The sequence below is a fragment of the Cyanistes caeruleus genome, chromosome 23, assembly GCF_971803275.1.
Source record: "Cyanistes caeruleus chromosome 23, bCyaCae1.hap1.1, whole genome shotgun sequence".
NCBI classification, from domain to species: Eukaryota; Metazoa; Chordata; class Aves; order Passeriformes; family Paridae; genus Cyanistes; species Cyanistes caeruleus.
Genome location: NC_141723.1, coordinates 5,695,312 through 5,711,195, shown reverse-complemented (window position 1 = coordinate 5,711,195; position 15,884 = coordinate 5,695,312). Strand labels below are relative to the sequence as shown.

General features: G+C 44.5%; 1 protein-coding gene across 6 annotated transcripts in view; it reads right to left on the bottom strand.

The window, feature by feature from the left end:
- Window positions 1-9,530, bottom strand: part of NCAM1 (neural cell adhesion molecule 1) — a 79,538-nt gene extending 70,008 nt beyond the window's left edge. For 3 of the 6 annotated variants that reach the window (XM_086861479.1, XM_086861481.1, XM_086861483.1), the window contains exon 1: window positions 9,324-9,530. In XM_086861479.1, coding sequence (XP_086717605.1) covers window positions 9,324-9,387 — 64 coding nt within the window. In that variant the 5' untranslated portion in view covers window positions 9,388-9,530. The remainder of the gene's footprint in view (window positions 1-9,323) is intronic. The other 3 variants (XM_086861478.1, XM_086861480.1, XM_086861482.1) reach the window with 1 other exon arrangement.
- Between the last annotated feature and the right edge of the window lie 6,354 nt (window positions 9,531-15,884).

The following is a 15,884-nucleotide window of genomic DNA, read 5'->3' as shown; positions in this document are numbered from 1 at the left end:
CTTTACTCAAGCAGGCATTTGGAATTTTTGTAAGGATCCCTCAGTACCTGTGAGCAGGTGAGAGAAATTCCTCCCTGGACATTCCCTGGCACTGGATAAAAGCAGGATTTACCTCCTCATGCCTGATATTGTGCAAAAGCAAACTGCACACCAGCGTGACCACAAAAAACACACTTTTTATTGGCCAGGAATAAAAGCATCTTACCAATCCTACCCATTTCTAGACAAAAATAACTTTTATTTTATTTAACAGAAATATTTCACTGTATTTCTTGCTCTGGAGCTAATAGTCATGCTGGCCTGAAGGGGGAAATTAAACCCACAAAAAATCACTGCAGCACTACGTTATTTTTGTCCACAAAGCACAAACTACTCCAAGTTTGCTTGTATTTCATGAAATATTCATTTTATAGAGAAATGGAGAAAAATTAGAGAGCAAAACAGCCAAAGCCCATCCCCAAATAAAAACACAATGGCAAAGGCAGAAGTGAACCAATATGAAAACCAAAATGAAGAATAAAAAAAAAACAAACAAACAATAAAAGTTGTTCCAGGCTGTCTACAATAAATAAATTTACACTTTTATTCCTTCCATATATTCCTGAGAAACCCCAGGCAGCAGGGAATAAACGCTGGGAGCCTTTGCAGAGCTGATGGAGAGATTAAAGTGAGGAGGATTTAGGGAGTGGGCAGTAATTCCGTGTGTCTGCTCCCAGCCCCAGAGCACGCTGCTCTGGGGGGGATTATCTGCTGCAAACACAACTGCAACACACTCCCAGCTCTGTTCTTTTCATTCCTGCAGCCTCACAAGGATTCAGGAAGTTCCAAGCAAGGAATTTTGAATTTTCTCTGCAACAGGATTGTATTTTGCCAAAATGCCACGCACGAGAGTCTTTCTCTCACCATTAACGCAGAGAAAAATGCAAAATTAAGTCCTCAAATGTCATAATCAGCCCCTCCTGAATGGGAATTTTGCTCACTGGGTCCTGTGGAATCTGTGATGCACCTTAACAAATAGAAAAGGAAGATTTAAAATGGTTGTTTTGAGGCTTTCAAAGCACACACAGGGGGGCTCTAAGGGGTTCATCAGAACAGCGCCACAGCTTGCACACAATTAATATTAATGATATAGAATATTAATATTATATTAATGATATAAATCCAATCTGAAGGCAGCTGTCACTAAAGGGAAATATTTCGTATTTTTAGTATTTCAGTATTTCCTGCTACACTTCATCTGGAAATAGTGCAATTGCTTTACATGGAATTATGAGGGGAATAAATGGGAATTGTGTGGCCTGGATGGTTTGGGGGTTTCCTCTTGACTGCAGTGACACAGGCAAAGTTCTGCTACAGCATGAAAATCCCCCCATTCCCACCCCAAAACATCCACACATAAACCCAACAACTCTCACTAAAATACAGCAAAATGAACATTTGGCAGAAAAACGCTCTCCCTGTCTTGTTGCCTTAACAGCATTACCAAATTACACAAAAATTCCTCATGTTCCCTACAAAAATACCCTGAAAACACCATTTTGAACAACAATAAACACACCAAAAGCTCTGCTCCAGTGATTCATTTCCACAAAGACCTTTCCACGTTAAAACCAACCTCAGCTCAGCCCAAAGATCATCACTCAAGGCTGTTCAGGCTTTTTTAGCCCCTTGGATTCCTCTTTGGAAACTGCTGCTTTACATAACTTCACCCCTGAAATTCACACTGAGAGGGAACTCGCTGCCAATTTTCTCGCAGAACAAAATAATCAAGAGTAAAAAAATGTGCCCAAGGAGTTGATAAAAGGAGGAAAAGCACAAGCAAAGAGACACCAAGGACTTCAGCAAACAGCTCAATAATATTGATTAAACACAAACCCAGGATAACATCTCTGGATTTGGGGAGCACTGTGATAGTTGTGGTCTGAAATGCAGATTTTTTCCTTCCAAAAAAAGGTTTTCTTCAGCACAACCAGGATCAGTTTTCACCTGTGAGCTGGTGGTAATTCACAGCCACAATTTGCAGCCCAATTCTCCTGCTCATTGTAAGAAAATACAATTCCCACTGTTCTCCAGTACAATGTTTGTATGTAAATCTGTATCTATCTAGATCTAGCTAGAGATAGAGATATGTATTTTATTTATTATATATTTTATCTGCCCATTTTCTTCTTCTCTACACCAGCCTGTCACCCGCTGAAACATCTCTGCTGCTCACTGAAGTCCATGGCTCAGTATCTACGGGGTTTTTGGGACTTGTACAAAGAAAAGGACCCAAAATCTGGATTTTTTTTTTGGATTTTCTGCATTTTTCCACACAGGCACAGCTCATCAGCATCTCACACTGCCCCAGAGCAGCAGCTGAACCTCCAGAAAACCACGCCAGAGGAGTGGGAAATGCTGGAACCCCCAAACTCCCACAATCTGAGATTTCCCCAAGGGATCAAGGCCTCGAGCTTGGCCTGCTGTGATCCCAAAAGCCAAAAGCAAGGGGACAATATTTGATTTTCCAGCCCAGCTGTGGCTTTCAGCGTGGGCACTTGGCAGGGCAGAGCTCACAGGGGCTCTCCTCACCCAAACGCTGCCCGGATTCTGCTGCTCCCAGCCCCACCACTTGAATGGAATAAAAAACCCTTTTGAGCACAACAATCCCAGGGCCTGCACAATGCAAATCAGAGCTCCTTTGAGAGGGTGATTAATATGCAAGGACAGGCTGGGCTCTGAGGAACCACCACCGAGCATCCCCCAACCCCGAGCTGCCCTCAATTACCTCCCCGTGTTTATTTTAAACACCAGATTATGCAATGATGCCACACATTAAAGCCCAATTTGCCAATATTGTGCAAACAACACCAAACTGGCTGCTCCTCCTTTGGAATATCCCACATAGGAAGAAATGGGATTTGAATTTTTGAATGCTTAATGCACATCAATCTTCATTTGGAACCCGCTGCAAAGAGCTGCACTTGTTAAATAAATGTTTAGGGGTATTTTTTTTTCATAAAACAAGGACATTTATAATCCTACAGTTTGATTTCAGGGACAATTAACTAAATTTTGCAGGAATGTATTGCAGTTGCAACAACATTTGAAGTATTTTTTTATACAGTTGCTTTTGGGACAAGAGATATTAAACATCTGGAAAAGCCCATTCGAATTTGGAGGCAACAATTTTCTATTTCCATTGTCTAAAATTTATATCACTTAATTCCATCATTTATCACCTGCTCAACTCTACAGCTCAGCCAGGGCTCTCCTCTGGAAAGGAACTGGAATTTCAAGCACTGATTCAGACCAAACTCTGCCCAAAATGTGACCTGAATATTTTACCTGGCTCATTTCTTCCTCCAACCCTTCATTTCACCCAGCTCCCCATTTCTGTACACAGATTTACACACTCCCATTCTTTGGAATTATATTGCAAGTGAATCAATGTGGTAAATTATAATTAACCATAAACCAGCAACAAACAATTAGCATTCTTATTTATCTTAAAGATTCAAGGGTGATAAATATCATGAGTATAAACAAAGAAGGAAAAGTAAATTAAATATTCAAATAAGCTTCTATTGTAACTGTTTTTGTAAGAGTAGAGGTAGGAAAATCACAGAATAATTGGGGTTGGAAGGGATATCTTGAGATTATCCAGTCCATGGATGGAGAATCCACAATCTCTCCACTCAACCTGTTCCAGGATCCATCCAACAAAATAAAAAAAAACAAAAAAACCAAAAAGAACACAGAAAAAAGAGGGATTTTGTTGTGTTTTCATATGTTCAGAGAGGATTTGCTGTATTCCAGTTTGTTCTGTCGCTGGGCATCACTGGGGAGATCCTGGCTGTTCTCACTGCTTCCCAGCAGGGATTTATCCCCATCTGCATCCCCTCGAGTCTTCTCTGTCCAGTCCCAGCTTCTTCTGACACCAAAGATGCTCCTCCAGTCCCTCCTCCAGACTCTGCAGTAATTCCACAAATTTATTTTTGCCACTGGGGAGCCCAGAATTGGACCCTGCACTCCAAATGTGGCCTCAGCAGGGAGGAGCAGGTCAGGGGTTAGGATTTTCAGAAAATTAACCTGACTTGCCTGATTTTAATTACAAATAGTTGAAATTATCTACCCTGATTTACCCAATGGCTGTACCAGTCTTAAAAATTCAGCTATAAAGAAAACATAAATATTTTTGTTCAAGTCATGATGAGAATGACAATTCTAGAACAATTAAAGTAGTCAAGAGTTTCTTTACATGGATTTTGTCCTGGCCAACAATGCCCTGTTGAAGCGATGGACATTTGTTTTAACTCAAAATAAATCAAATGTGCTCCCCATTTTAAGAAATCAACCATTTCAATGGATTTCCCAAATATTTTTCCATGTTATTCTACCCAGGTTGTGCCGTTTTCCCATCCCTGAGATCCCATTTCCAACTCCCATCTCCCCACCAGCCCCTGCCTCTGTCCTGTCACAAGATCTGGGATGAAAATAGAGGATGGATCAGCACGTATCCCATTACTGCCTGCAGCCTGCAGTGAATTTCCCTGCACCACAGGCACGGCTATAGGGCTGCATCCCTGCCTGTGGCCTCAGGGCTCCCTGGGCTCTGTCCCCTCTCTCACCTGAATTTTAAATTCCAGCCTGGATTTACCTGGGGACACCCAGGCCCTTTGGTCTCTCCATCCCCTGGGCACTGCAGCAGCACAGAAGCCTCAGGGAGCGATTGCAGAGCTGAAAATCTCCCCACATCCCAAGCCCAGCCCTGTTTCTGCAGAGGGAAGGGGAGACATTCATCCCCAGGCACAAGCATCTTATTTTTCCCTTGTTCAAACCCTACATGGCTCCGTGACTTCTGCTGCAAACACCACATCTCCACCCTAATTATTCTTCATTTTTCAGATTTCGCAGAACTCCCCCCCCCAGCTCTTAAGCACAGCCCAATGTGACTCTACCCCACAGCTGCTGCTGCTGCTTCTTCAGAGGAATCTTAAAGCAATTTGCACTTGCTTTGCAGGATAAACCTCCCATTGTGTGCTGTTCCCCAAAAATCAGCTTTTCCGGCAGCTGCCTGCAGATCTGGAGCTCTCCGGACTGAGGCTGTTGATGCCCCACATTTGTCCAAGTCAGGAATTAGCTGAAGCACCTCCTGTACATAAATTCTTGGTGCAAAAGCAACCTCAGAAGCCACAGCTGTAACAGGGTCCAAAAAATGCTCTGAGGAAGTTTCCAGGTGGCCTTGGGTATATTAAAACACGTCAGCACCTCCCCTGGACACCCCAATGTGTTCTGGCATGGGGTTTTTCATGGAATCACAGAGCCACTGGGGCTGGAAAAGCCCTCTGAGGCCATCGAGTCCAATCCCCACCTTGTCCAGCAATCCTTGGACACCTCAGGGATGGGGAATCCGAACCTCCCGGGGCAGCCCCTGCCGGCGTTTAACCCTTTCCATGAAGAAATTCCTCCTGAAACTGCTTTTCGTGAATCATTAAGGCTGGAAAAGACCTTTAAGATCACCAGGTCTCACTGTCAGCCCTGCACCACCACTGTTTTCAGCCTCAAGTGCCACAATCAGGTATTTTCTGGGCACTTCCAGGGATGGTGACTCCATCCTGTGTCTGTCATTTATCCTTGGAAGGTCTGGAATCTGCAGGCACCGCTGCATGGAGAGGGATTATCTGCCTTACCATCAATATAGTGGAAAATACTGCATTTTAAGTCATAAAACTATTTTAATCTGAGATTTTATCTACTTTTCTCCATTCCATGCACGCTGCAAACCCCAAACCCGGGGGAAGAGCTCGGAGCCAACCCCAAAGGCAGGAGCAGGCGCTGCCATTTGGCTCTCACGGTCACTTCAAAAGGCTTCGTTCCTAATGAGCAGCTGCATTTCCCCACCAGGAACTGCGGGGCCATAATGGTCCTGCTGCCAAACCCTGCTCATTTCCATCCCTCTGCACAGCCAGCCCTTTGCTCCATGCTAATGTGTTTTCCTAAACAAAAGGAGCCACAGCCAGCCCAGAGCTGACCTTCAAATTTGCTCCTGTGATTTGGATGGCTCCGAGTCTATTTGCCTGGTGGTTCTTTTTTATTTATTTATATTTTATTTATTTATTTTTATTTTTTTTTGGAGGGCGGGGGGAGAGTGTTGGGATGAAAAGCGACACATTAATTCCTAAAAAACACGCGGAAAGGAAGCAGCCAGGAGACAGGAGCTGATGGGAGCCGTAGTTCCCTGCCAGACACACCCTCAGCCCAGTTATTCCCATTCTCCCTGTTTATAAACAACAAGGAAAATTCAATTCTGTTTCCTCGTCACTTTCCAGGTTCGGGATTTACACTTCGCTCGTTTCGCATCACATTTCACATCCCTGGGAAGGGACAGAACTGGGAAATAAACAAAGAAATAAACATCCTCCTTTCAGTGCACCTGAAAAACACTGCCCTGGTAGCATCAGATCCTCGAACATTGCTCAGGATTCCCTGGGTAAAAGCCAGGACACAATTCCAAAGGAAACAGCTTCCCCCAGGCCGCTTACAGAGGCATTTGGGGAAGTTCATAATACCCATATTAAAGCCAAATACACTGCAAAACCGATGCTTCCAAAACCACCCCAGAAACCCACTGAAAATACCCTTTTTTATATCACCAGGTGTGTAAAATAATGAGAAAAACGGCGGGATGGCTTTTGAAATGAGGAAATGAACTGTGCTTTGTCTCCTCGCCGAGCTATCCCTCTGTTCATCGCAGACTGATGGCAGCAGATGCAGGATCCCCTCCTCCTCCTCCTCCTCCTCCTCCCGCAGCAATTGGTTCTGCTTCCCTGGCAGCCCGTGGAGGAAATCCATGGCATCGCCCTCCCACCCCAAACAAACAGGAAAACCCCTAAAAACCTCCCCATGGTGTTCTCTATCCACGATAAACCAGTGCCTCTACCCAGGCAGAGCAGTCTAGCCTGAAAATACATTTCTGGAGACGAGCCAAGAAAAGTGAAGGCACTTTCAGCCTGGAGAGCAGCCACAATGTTTAACACTTAAAAACTGGGTATTCACTGAGTTACTCTTGTATTAAATGTCCTTAAAAAAACCCCTCTGACAAAACCCACACGCAAAAGATCCAAGACTAAAAAAACCAGCCCAAGAGTCAAGTCGGGAATTTTCAAGTTCATGTGTCAAGGGGATAAAGTTGATACAAAATCCTCTCTATTCTTTAGGAAACCACAGTTCTCAGGATGTACATGAAAGGAGAGGAGCCATCTGCTCTGTCTATAAATCAGCTTCTAAATTATCAGAGATTGTTTTTATTTTAAAGCAGACTAAATAAATCATGGCTAGCACAGGCCACGGGGATACACACAAAATGTGGAATTATTCTAAAAGACATAAAAGACACGGTTTGCTTGTGAACCTGCCCCCCACAACAGTTTCCTCAGGAAATCCACACTGATAAAATATCTCTCTCTTGCCTCCTCTTATATTTAAGCTTAAGGGTTTTTTTTTAGGAGCACAATCATAAAATAAATAAAAATAAATAAAACACCCCCTTGTACTGACATCTCCACAGCTTTCAAAGCAAAATTCCTTCTCCCCCCATCACAGACTGGTGAGCTCAGCTGGGAAAAAGGTACAAGAGCAGAGCATCTTTTAGGGCGGAAAGCAGAGCTGGATGTGCCTGGTGCTGCTTTCACCATAAACACTGCTGCTGCTTTGTTCTAGCTTTTTAATATTTTATTTGGTTTTTGTGTTCTCCATTTTATGCTGATTTAACAGTTCCAGCTGTGCAGCTCCCTAGGCAGTCTCCATATTCATAATTATTATTATTGGATAAACATGTATTTGAGTGGGGCAACAGATGATATGCAGATAATTTTTCTTTTGCTTACTCCCATTTATTTCCCCTGGGAAAAAAAAAAAAAAGAAAAACCAAAAAAACCAGCAAAAAGCCCAAAGCAAGGCGCTTTATTGTGCCCTCCCACAGCTGAGAAAGGCAGTGTGGATGTGTCAGGGAGGCGATGGCTGTGCAATCGCAGGGAGCAGTCTGGCACTGAGCAGGGAGAGCAGGAATGTGCAGCCACGGGGATGGGAGGGTGTGGCCGGGCCAGATGCGGAGCTGGATACGGGAAGAGCTGCGGGCAACGGGAGCGCGACCCCTCCTTTATTGCACAGACCCTCTCGTCAGCGCTGCTTTTTGGGTTTTTGGCATTAAAGAGAGCCTAAAGTGCAGCGCTTCGGGTCAGGGCGGGCGCTGCGCTGGTGTTAAACAGGTGGCTGGGGTTTGGCAGCAGCCCTGGGGACACTGGTGGCACTGGTCACCACGAGAGCAGGGAGAGCCCCGGCAGCGGGAATTGCTTAAGGAGATAGAAATGCTCAGCCTGGGGAGGGTGCCGGGTACGGAGCCAGGGATGGAAGACGGCAAGGACACACCGACAGCTCCAGGGAGCGCAGGGACACGGACACAGCGCCGGGAGCCGAGAGGGGCTCGGTGACATCTGCGAGGTGGCGGCGGCACAGCCAGCCCGGGATGCTCTGGAGGGACGGGGGACACGGGGCTGACAGGACAGGACGGGACAGGGAGCAAACACTGGCGGAGCGCAGCGCGGCTCGGGGAGCGCTCCCCGGGGAGCGGCGGCACGGACAGCGCCGGGAGGAGGGACGGACGGACGGACGGACGGACGGACAGCACAGGATGCATTCCGGACGGGATGGACAGCACAGGGATGCGGCTCGGAGGAGGGATGCCGGCTGGGGCGGGGCCGGCGAAGGTGTGGCCGCTCCATCCTGCCGCTCCCAGCCCAACCTGCCGCTCCCGAACGCGGGCGGTGGCGACTGGGGCGGCCACCGGCGGCTCCCGAGCGGCCACGGCGGGGCCACCGCCGCACCGCTCGCGCCCGGGGCCGCTCCACAACGGCAGCGCCCCGCGCCCCTCCTTTTTCTTTCTTTTTTTCTCTCCTTCTCCTCCTTCTCTTTTCATCATTCCAGCCGCTCCACGGCCATCGCATCCCTCGCTCGCTCCGCGGCCGCGTCCGTGGCCGGCTGGCGGAGGGCGGCGGCCGCGGAGCATCCCGGCGGTGCGCACCGAGCCCGCCGCGACAGCCGCAGCATCCCCTGCGCGCCCATTGTCTGCGCTCCCCGAGCACCGACCCGCACGGCCCCGCCGCTGCTCCCCCACCCAGGGGCAGCCCGGCCGCCTCTTCATCCTCCTCCTCCTCCTCCTCCTCCTCCTCCTGCCGCTGCCACCGCCGCGCTCCCGCTGCGGCCGCGCGGCCCCCCCGCAGCATCCCGGGGTCCGCCCGACCCCATTGTTCGCGGCGCGCCCCCGCCCCCGGCGCCCCGCGTACCTGCGGCTCGCAGCAGGACGAAGGCGCAGGGCAGCACGGCGAGCGGCAGCAGCATCGCACCCATGGAGCCGCTCGCCGGGGCTGCGGGCGCGGGGAGGGCGCGGAGAGCCGAGCCCGTGTGGCCGCTCCGCTGCGCTCGCTGCGCCCGCCGCGTCCCGGCGCCGCCGCGCTCACTGACAGCGCCGCGATCCCTCCGCCCGCCCCCCGCCCCGCGCTGATCCCTCCGCCACGACAAATAGTGCCCGCCGGGGACCGCGCGGAATGAACCCGCTCTCATTCCGGAATGAAATAAATAAACCGCATGATCAGCTTTGATAATCGCATTGTTGGTAGCTGTCATGGCATCGTTATTAATTATTAGCGCATGATTATGCTCTTATATATGATAAATTACATATTATAATTATATATTATAATATAATTATAATGTATTATTAATATATTATCGTATATATTATATTCATTTTTGTCACATTATTATCATCATAGCATCATTAGTAATTATCATCACATCATAATATAATAAATATCATATCATATCATATCATATCATATCATATCATATCATACAATACAATACAATATAAATACAATACAATATAATATAATATAATACAATAAAATACAATACAATATAATATAATATAATATATCATATCATATCATGTCATATCATACAATAAAATACAATACAATATAATATAATACAATAAAATACAATACAATATAATATAATATATCATATCATATCATATCATACAATACAATACAATATAAATATAATATAATATTGCATTGCATTGCATTAATTATATTATATTATATTATATTATATTATATTATATTATATTATATTATATTATATTATATTATATTATATTATATTATATTATATTATATTATATTATATTATATTATATTTATTATATTATATTATATTATATTATATTATATTATATTATATTACATCATATTATATTATATTATATTACATCATATTATATTACATTATATTATATTATCAATTATCATGCCATCAGTAACTATTATCACACTAACATAAAAATATATATTAGTAATAATTTATTATTAATTACAATTAATAGTATTATAATATATAATATATAATTATTTGGAGTCTTGGAGAGAACATTACATCAATTAAGGCAGCTCCTTTTCCCTGCAAGCTGACATCCCCAAAAATTGGAGCAGAAGTTATGTGAAGAGAGAATATTGCACGCAACAAATCCCAGGAATTATTGTGTACGGTGGGGGAGCGGTTGTTCCAGCAGATCTTTATTCCCATTAAACAACATTTCAGTCCATGGTGTGGGAATTTTAACTCCCAGGGTGGATAAAGGGAAGAACTCACAGGGAATTCAGCAGAGGAAAAATCACCCCAAACCCCCTCCAGCTCAGGGATGGGAGAGAATAAAGGAGAATCTGGAGACACCATTTCACCTGTAGCAGAATTCCAGAAATATGAGCTTTTCTCTCAAAAATACTCCACAGAGCAAAGACACCAAGTGTCTAGCCTGAATTTAAGTCTCCAAGTGATTTAAAAACAAAATAATGGGTTTTTATGATGAAAATCCAATGGAGGAGAGTCCCAGGCATATCCAAATGGAATGAGGTGCTTCAAGTGCATTACCTGACACATTTCCCTTTTTTTTTGGCCATTAACAGAGGTTTATGGGCCGTGCACGTGCATTTCTTTTAGTTAATATATAAAATGAAAAGGGGGAAAAAAAATCCCATCAATCAATAACTGAAGTGCAGGTTTCAGTTATTGACTTCAGCGGGTACTTGGCATAAAAGGGAGCAGGAAATTTGAAGTTTTCTGCCACATTTAAAAGCAGCAGCAGTGGAATCTGTCAAATTAATTCCACTTCTGCTATGCAAATATAATAAAAGTGAATTTTAACCATACAGGCATTTCAAAAATATTAGACCCAGATTTGTAAGCCACAAAGCAGAGCTCTCCCTTATTTGTAGGCTCTGGAAAAGGGACATAATTAGGGACTGCACCTCAGAATTCCCCCTGCTCAGACAGGGATTGTTCTGTGCTCTGCAGACGTTTATGGTGATGGATAACAACACTATGCAAAATGACCTCAAATCAATATTCTTCACAGCCAGGCTATAAAAGCAGAGATAGTTCCTTGAAACATCCCTCTCCTTGTCACGGATTATTTTTAAAAGTCTTTATATAGAAGAGAAGAAAATCTCCCTTTCCTTGTTTGGGCGCCGTGGCTTACAAAGATGTTCATGTGCTCTGGTGATGTCAAAAGGAATCAGGGTGAAGTCAAAGAATTGGAGAGGTAAAATTAGAGCCCACAAACTGAGAATCCGAGCACTCCAAAGCTCTGGTTTGTGTCCATACCTGGAGCCAGCTCCAAGCTGGAGCCCGGATGTCTCCTGGAGTTCTCCTTCCCTGCCCCGAGCTGTGGAAATAGGGGTGTGGAGCTGTTAGTCATGGAAATATCCAGGGAAAGGGACCTCATGGCCGTGCTCTGTCAGCCTGACTCACAGCTCACATGTCACCCAGCTGATGGCGTTCCTGGAAGTCACCTGGCACTTGTGGGAATAAAGGAAATCTTCCATCTCTGAATCCAAAATGTTAAATTTAACATGCAGGCTTCCGTGTGTAAAACCATTACAGGCTGCCAGTGTGCAGCAAATGTCTCATTTTAATATTTTTAACCTACCCAGTCAACTCTGGTGCTTCAGTTCAGAGGAGAAAGGATTATCAGCTGAGCAGAATAGCAGAAATTAAAAGGGGTGTAAAGAGTACATGAGGATTAATTGACTGCTCTCTTCCACTCTTCCCGTGGTGTCACCGGTTTCTGTTTAAATTTAAAATATTAAGGATATTTAAAGCACCTCCATCACCCAGTGCCTCTAAATAACAGATATCAGCATCACTAATACCTATCTATTTTAAAAGAACAGCTGTTCTAGTTGCTGCTTTTATTTATAATAATCTTAATTCCAAGGCTCAGCATCACGTCATGCGCATTACTGCAAGTGTAAAACCAGTGTGTGCAAAATTAGCGTAGAAGAGACTAAAACAAGAGGGTGTCTCATGGTAGCAAGCAATAAAGGATTGCTTTAATTGAAAAAACCCATCCCTCAGTCTGCTTTGATTTTAAAAAGTATAAATATGCCTGGCAGGAATGTTGAAGCACATGTGAAAGTTACGAGGAACCACATTCCCTGCACATGGAGCTGCAGTGCCAGACCCACACTCCGCGGATTTATCCCACAGAATTCCCTCTAAAGCACCAGCCACCACTGGACTCACTTAGAAATTTAATGAACCCCAGCCCCAAAAAGCAAAGAACTATAAAAAAAAACAGAAAAAAAAAAAAAAAGAATAATTGAGAACTTTTTGCTCCTCTCTTTCCTTACCACAGGGAAAGTTCCAGAAGACGAATCCACTGGAGCAGAACTGTGCTTTAAACTTTCCTCTTGCAGAGAGGCAGCTAAACAGGATTCTGCTGATTGCCCACAAGGCAGGCAGGTAGGCAGTCATTCCATGAGAAAAAGGAATCATTCCATTTTTAAATCAGCCCAGAGCAGAGCTGAATGTTTCCCCAACATTTTTTGGTTGTGACTGGATTTCAGGCACAGAAGAACAAAACTTGTAACAGAATCTCACTCTCTGATTCTGTGTTATGTCAGCCTCACATTTCTCTAAAAATATTGTGGAGAGGATAAAAATATGAGTAAAGGAGTGTTTCTATTTTTACATAATGGTCTTAAGATGGTGCTGAAATGCAATGAGAAAGAAAAAGATCCTGGAAAATTCTTGCTGTTGAGACAAAAATCATTTTTTTTCTGGAACTGGATACATCCTCTGCTTTGTTAGCAAAGCCTGGATGGAGGCTCTGGGATTTACAACATCCAGGCTGCTTTGAGGCACTTCCCAGGCACATCTGGATGTTAAAATTCAGCCATGAAACCTTTGGGCACCACGTTTGGCATTTAAACTTTGCCATCACCAGTCTGGGGGCCCGAATTCACTCGTGAGCATCACCCCAGGACCCCAGTGCTGCCCCTCCAGCCCTGACCACGATTTTCAGAGCTCTGCCTCATGGATCTACTCTTGATTTTCAGTCAGTTTTCATTGCTGCTGCTCTTGTGCTCCAGTCTGAATTGAAGTGATATGAAATGATTTCCTAAACACAAGATGCTGCTCCACAGACAGGTACTTCATATAAAGCATTCATCAGCAATAGATGTGGTGGTTTTCATCTACATGTAAGGGTTAGGAGGTTTTAGGTTGGCATGAATGCCACTCAAGCCATGCAGATGGGATCAGGAGAACATCTTTAGTGTGGCTTTAGCTCTCTTCACACAAGTTTCATCTCTGATGAGGAATTGTTGGGCGACAGATCAGCGGTTCTGTGCTGGCAGGAGCGGTGCCAGATGATGTAAGATGATGCATTTCTCTGGCAGATGTCTGCCATCTGCACAGCTGCTCCAGCCTCTCCTGGAAAAGGGCTGTGCTCATCATGGAAGGGGGAAAAAAACAACACAAACCCCTTTTGCTATCACTCAGGATCCTCTTTGAAGCCATTTGGATCCCAGTCAGGTAGGATGATCAGGGACAGACACCTCCCCTGGCAATCAGGGGTGTCCCTAGGGCCTGGAACTTGTCTTGATAAATCTCCTGGAGACAAACACATCATCACCCCTAAATACAGCTCAGCTTGTGCAGCTTCCCCTGCACTCCAGCAGCAGCCCTGGAGAGATGCTGGGATTCAGCACGTTCCCCCATTATTTCATATTTCCCATTTCACAAAACTCGGTTTCCCCAAGCCCGTACTGCTCTGAAACCCCAAACTCGGCTTCTTTTACCAGCACAGCCCCTGCTGAGGGCACAGCCACAACAGGACAAAGTCACCTTAGCTGAACACATTTAGGAATTTGATTTAGTGATGTGTCTCCTGCTTCCCTGTAGGGAACCTGTGGCCAGAAGGAAGCTGAAAACAGAGCTTACACCGTGCAGCACGAGGCCAATCCTCAGAGCAGGAGGATGGAAATAAATGCAAGAACAACAAAATATCCCTTCCCCTCTCCCTCATGCCCTTCTCCAAATGTAAACTCCATAACAATAATGTGAGCAATTAAAACCTAAGCTGTGATTTGTCCTTTCAAGTGTATTTAATGTTACAAAGCCTCTGCAACTGTGGGATCTTGCCCCTTTTTTTTGCCATTTCAAGGTTTGTTTCTTGTTATTCCAGTTCCAGATTAGAAGGGATGTAAATATTTTCCTTCTCAAAGCCAAGCTCTTCTGCAAAGATGTTTTTTTTCTAAATGAAAGCCATTGCCATTCCACAGCCCACACTCCCTTTGTATTGCCCATTTTTTTTTGAAGCCTAAACCAGCCCCTTGGGCACGCTAACACTCAGCAGTGTATCAGAGGAAATGACTCATGATTCCAGGGCTAATCAATATCCACAGTGCACTTCACTCCCAGCATGGGCAGGAGTCACAGCCAGCCATAGCACCAGGCCATCAAACACAGCCTTTGTGCTGGGGTTAACTTTAAGATCAGTTTTTATTTTATAAACAGTCAAACGCTTAACAAAGTTGTTGCACCGCAGGAAATCACTTTCAATATTTCAAATTGCCATCTTTATGTGTCTGACCAAGCTTCACTTCTAAAATAATCCCACTACAAAAGTTCCTTCTGAGCCTGTAGGGAAAGGATCCTGTCCTGGTGTCAGGCTGGTATTTCCTATTTTTATTACCAAGATCAAAATATTCAGCAGAGGGAGCAAAGCTGTTTATTTGTAGGACCTTTATAATGCATGTGGAACGTGCATCTTCCTGCAGGACACTTGTTGAACACTTATTTTTAAACTTATTACACTTATTTTAAATTTTCCCCCGAAAATACCTCCTATGATGGAATCAAGAAATATTTCAAAATCGGGAAATCTATGTGAAAAAAGAAAATCCTGCTTAATCACAGGTTCATCTTCTGCCCATTGCCCCCATTTTTGATTTAACAGCATGGAAAAAGCTGCAGAATAATTCATCTTGGCATGAAGGGTGTGTGGTCTCACTGCTGGCACGATGAAATCATCCAAATTTTGCTCTCCATATCAACCACAGAACAAATGCAGCAAATAAAAGGAAAATGCAATAGCAGAAGATTCAGTTTCACGTTTCTGTGCTGTGTTCCCAGTTCATTTAAGGGATACACAGGGTTAGGTGTGGGGAGCTGGCACGGGGCACCTTTCTAGACCTGGGGGAGAATCACAATTGGGATCAGCATTGTTACCTGAGGCTGTTGGGGGTTTTTTCCTCACTCTTTTCCAACTTCATGAGGGGAAAAAAAAATAATTAAAAATTCAGCAATAACTTATGGAATTAGTCCCTGGATTTTCAGTTTGATCTCTGAGTCATTTAAGCTAAAAGTACAGCTCATCATATTTTTTTTCTGTAATGCAGCCCCAGGGTTGGGCTTTTTTGCGTAACAATCTTCTGTACATCAAGACCTGGAGTCTGCTTTCTTAGCTGAGCAGTAATTTTGTATTTCTGGCCTTT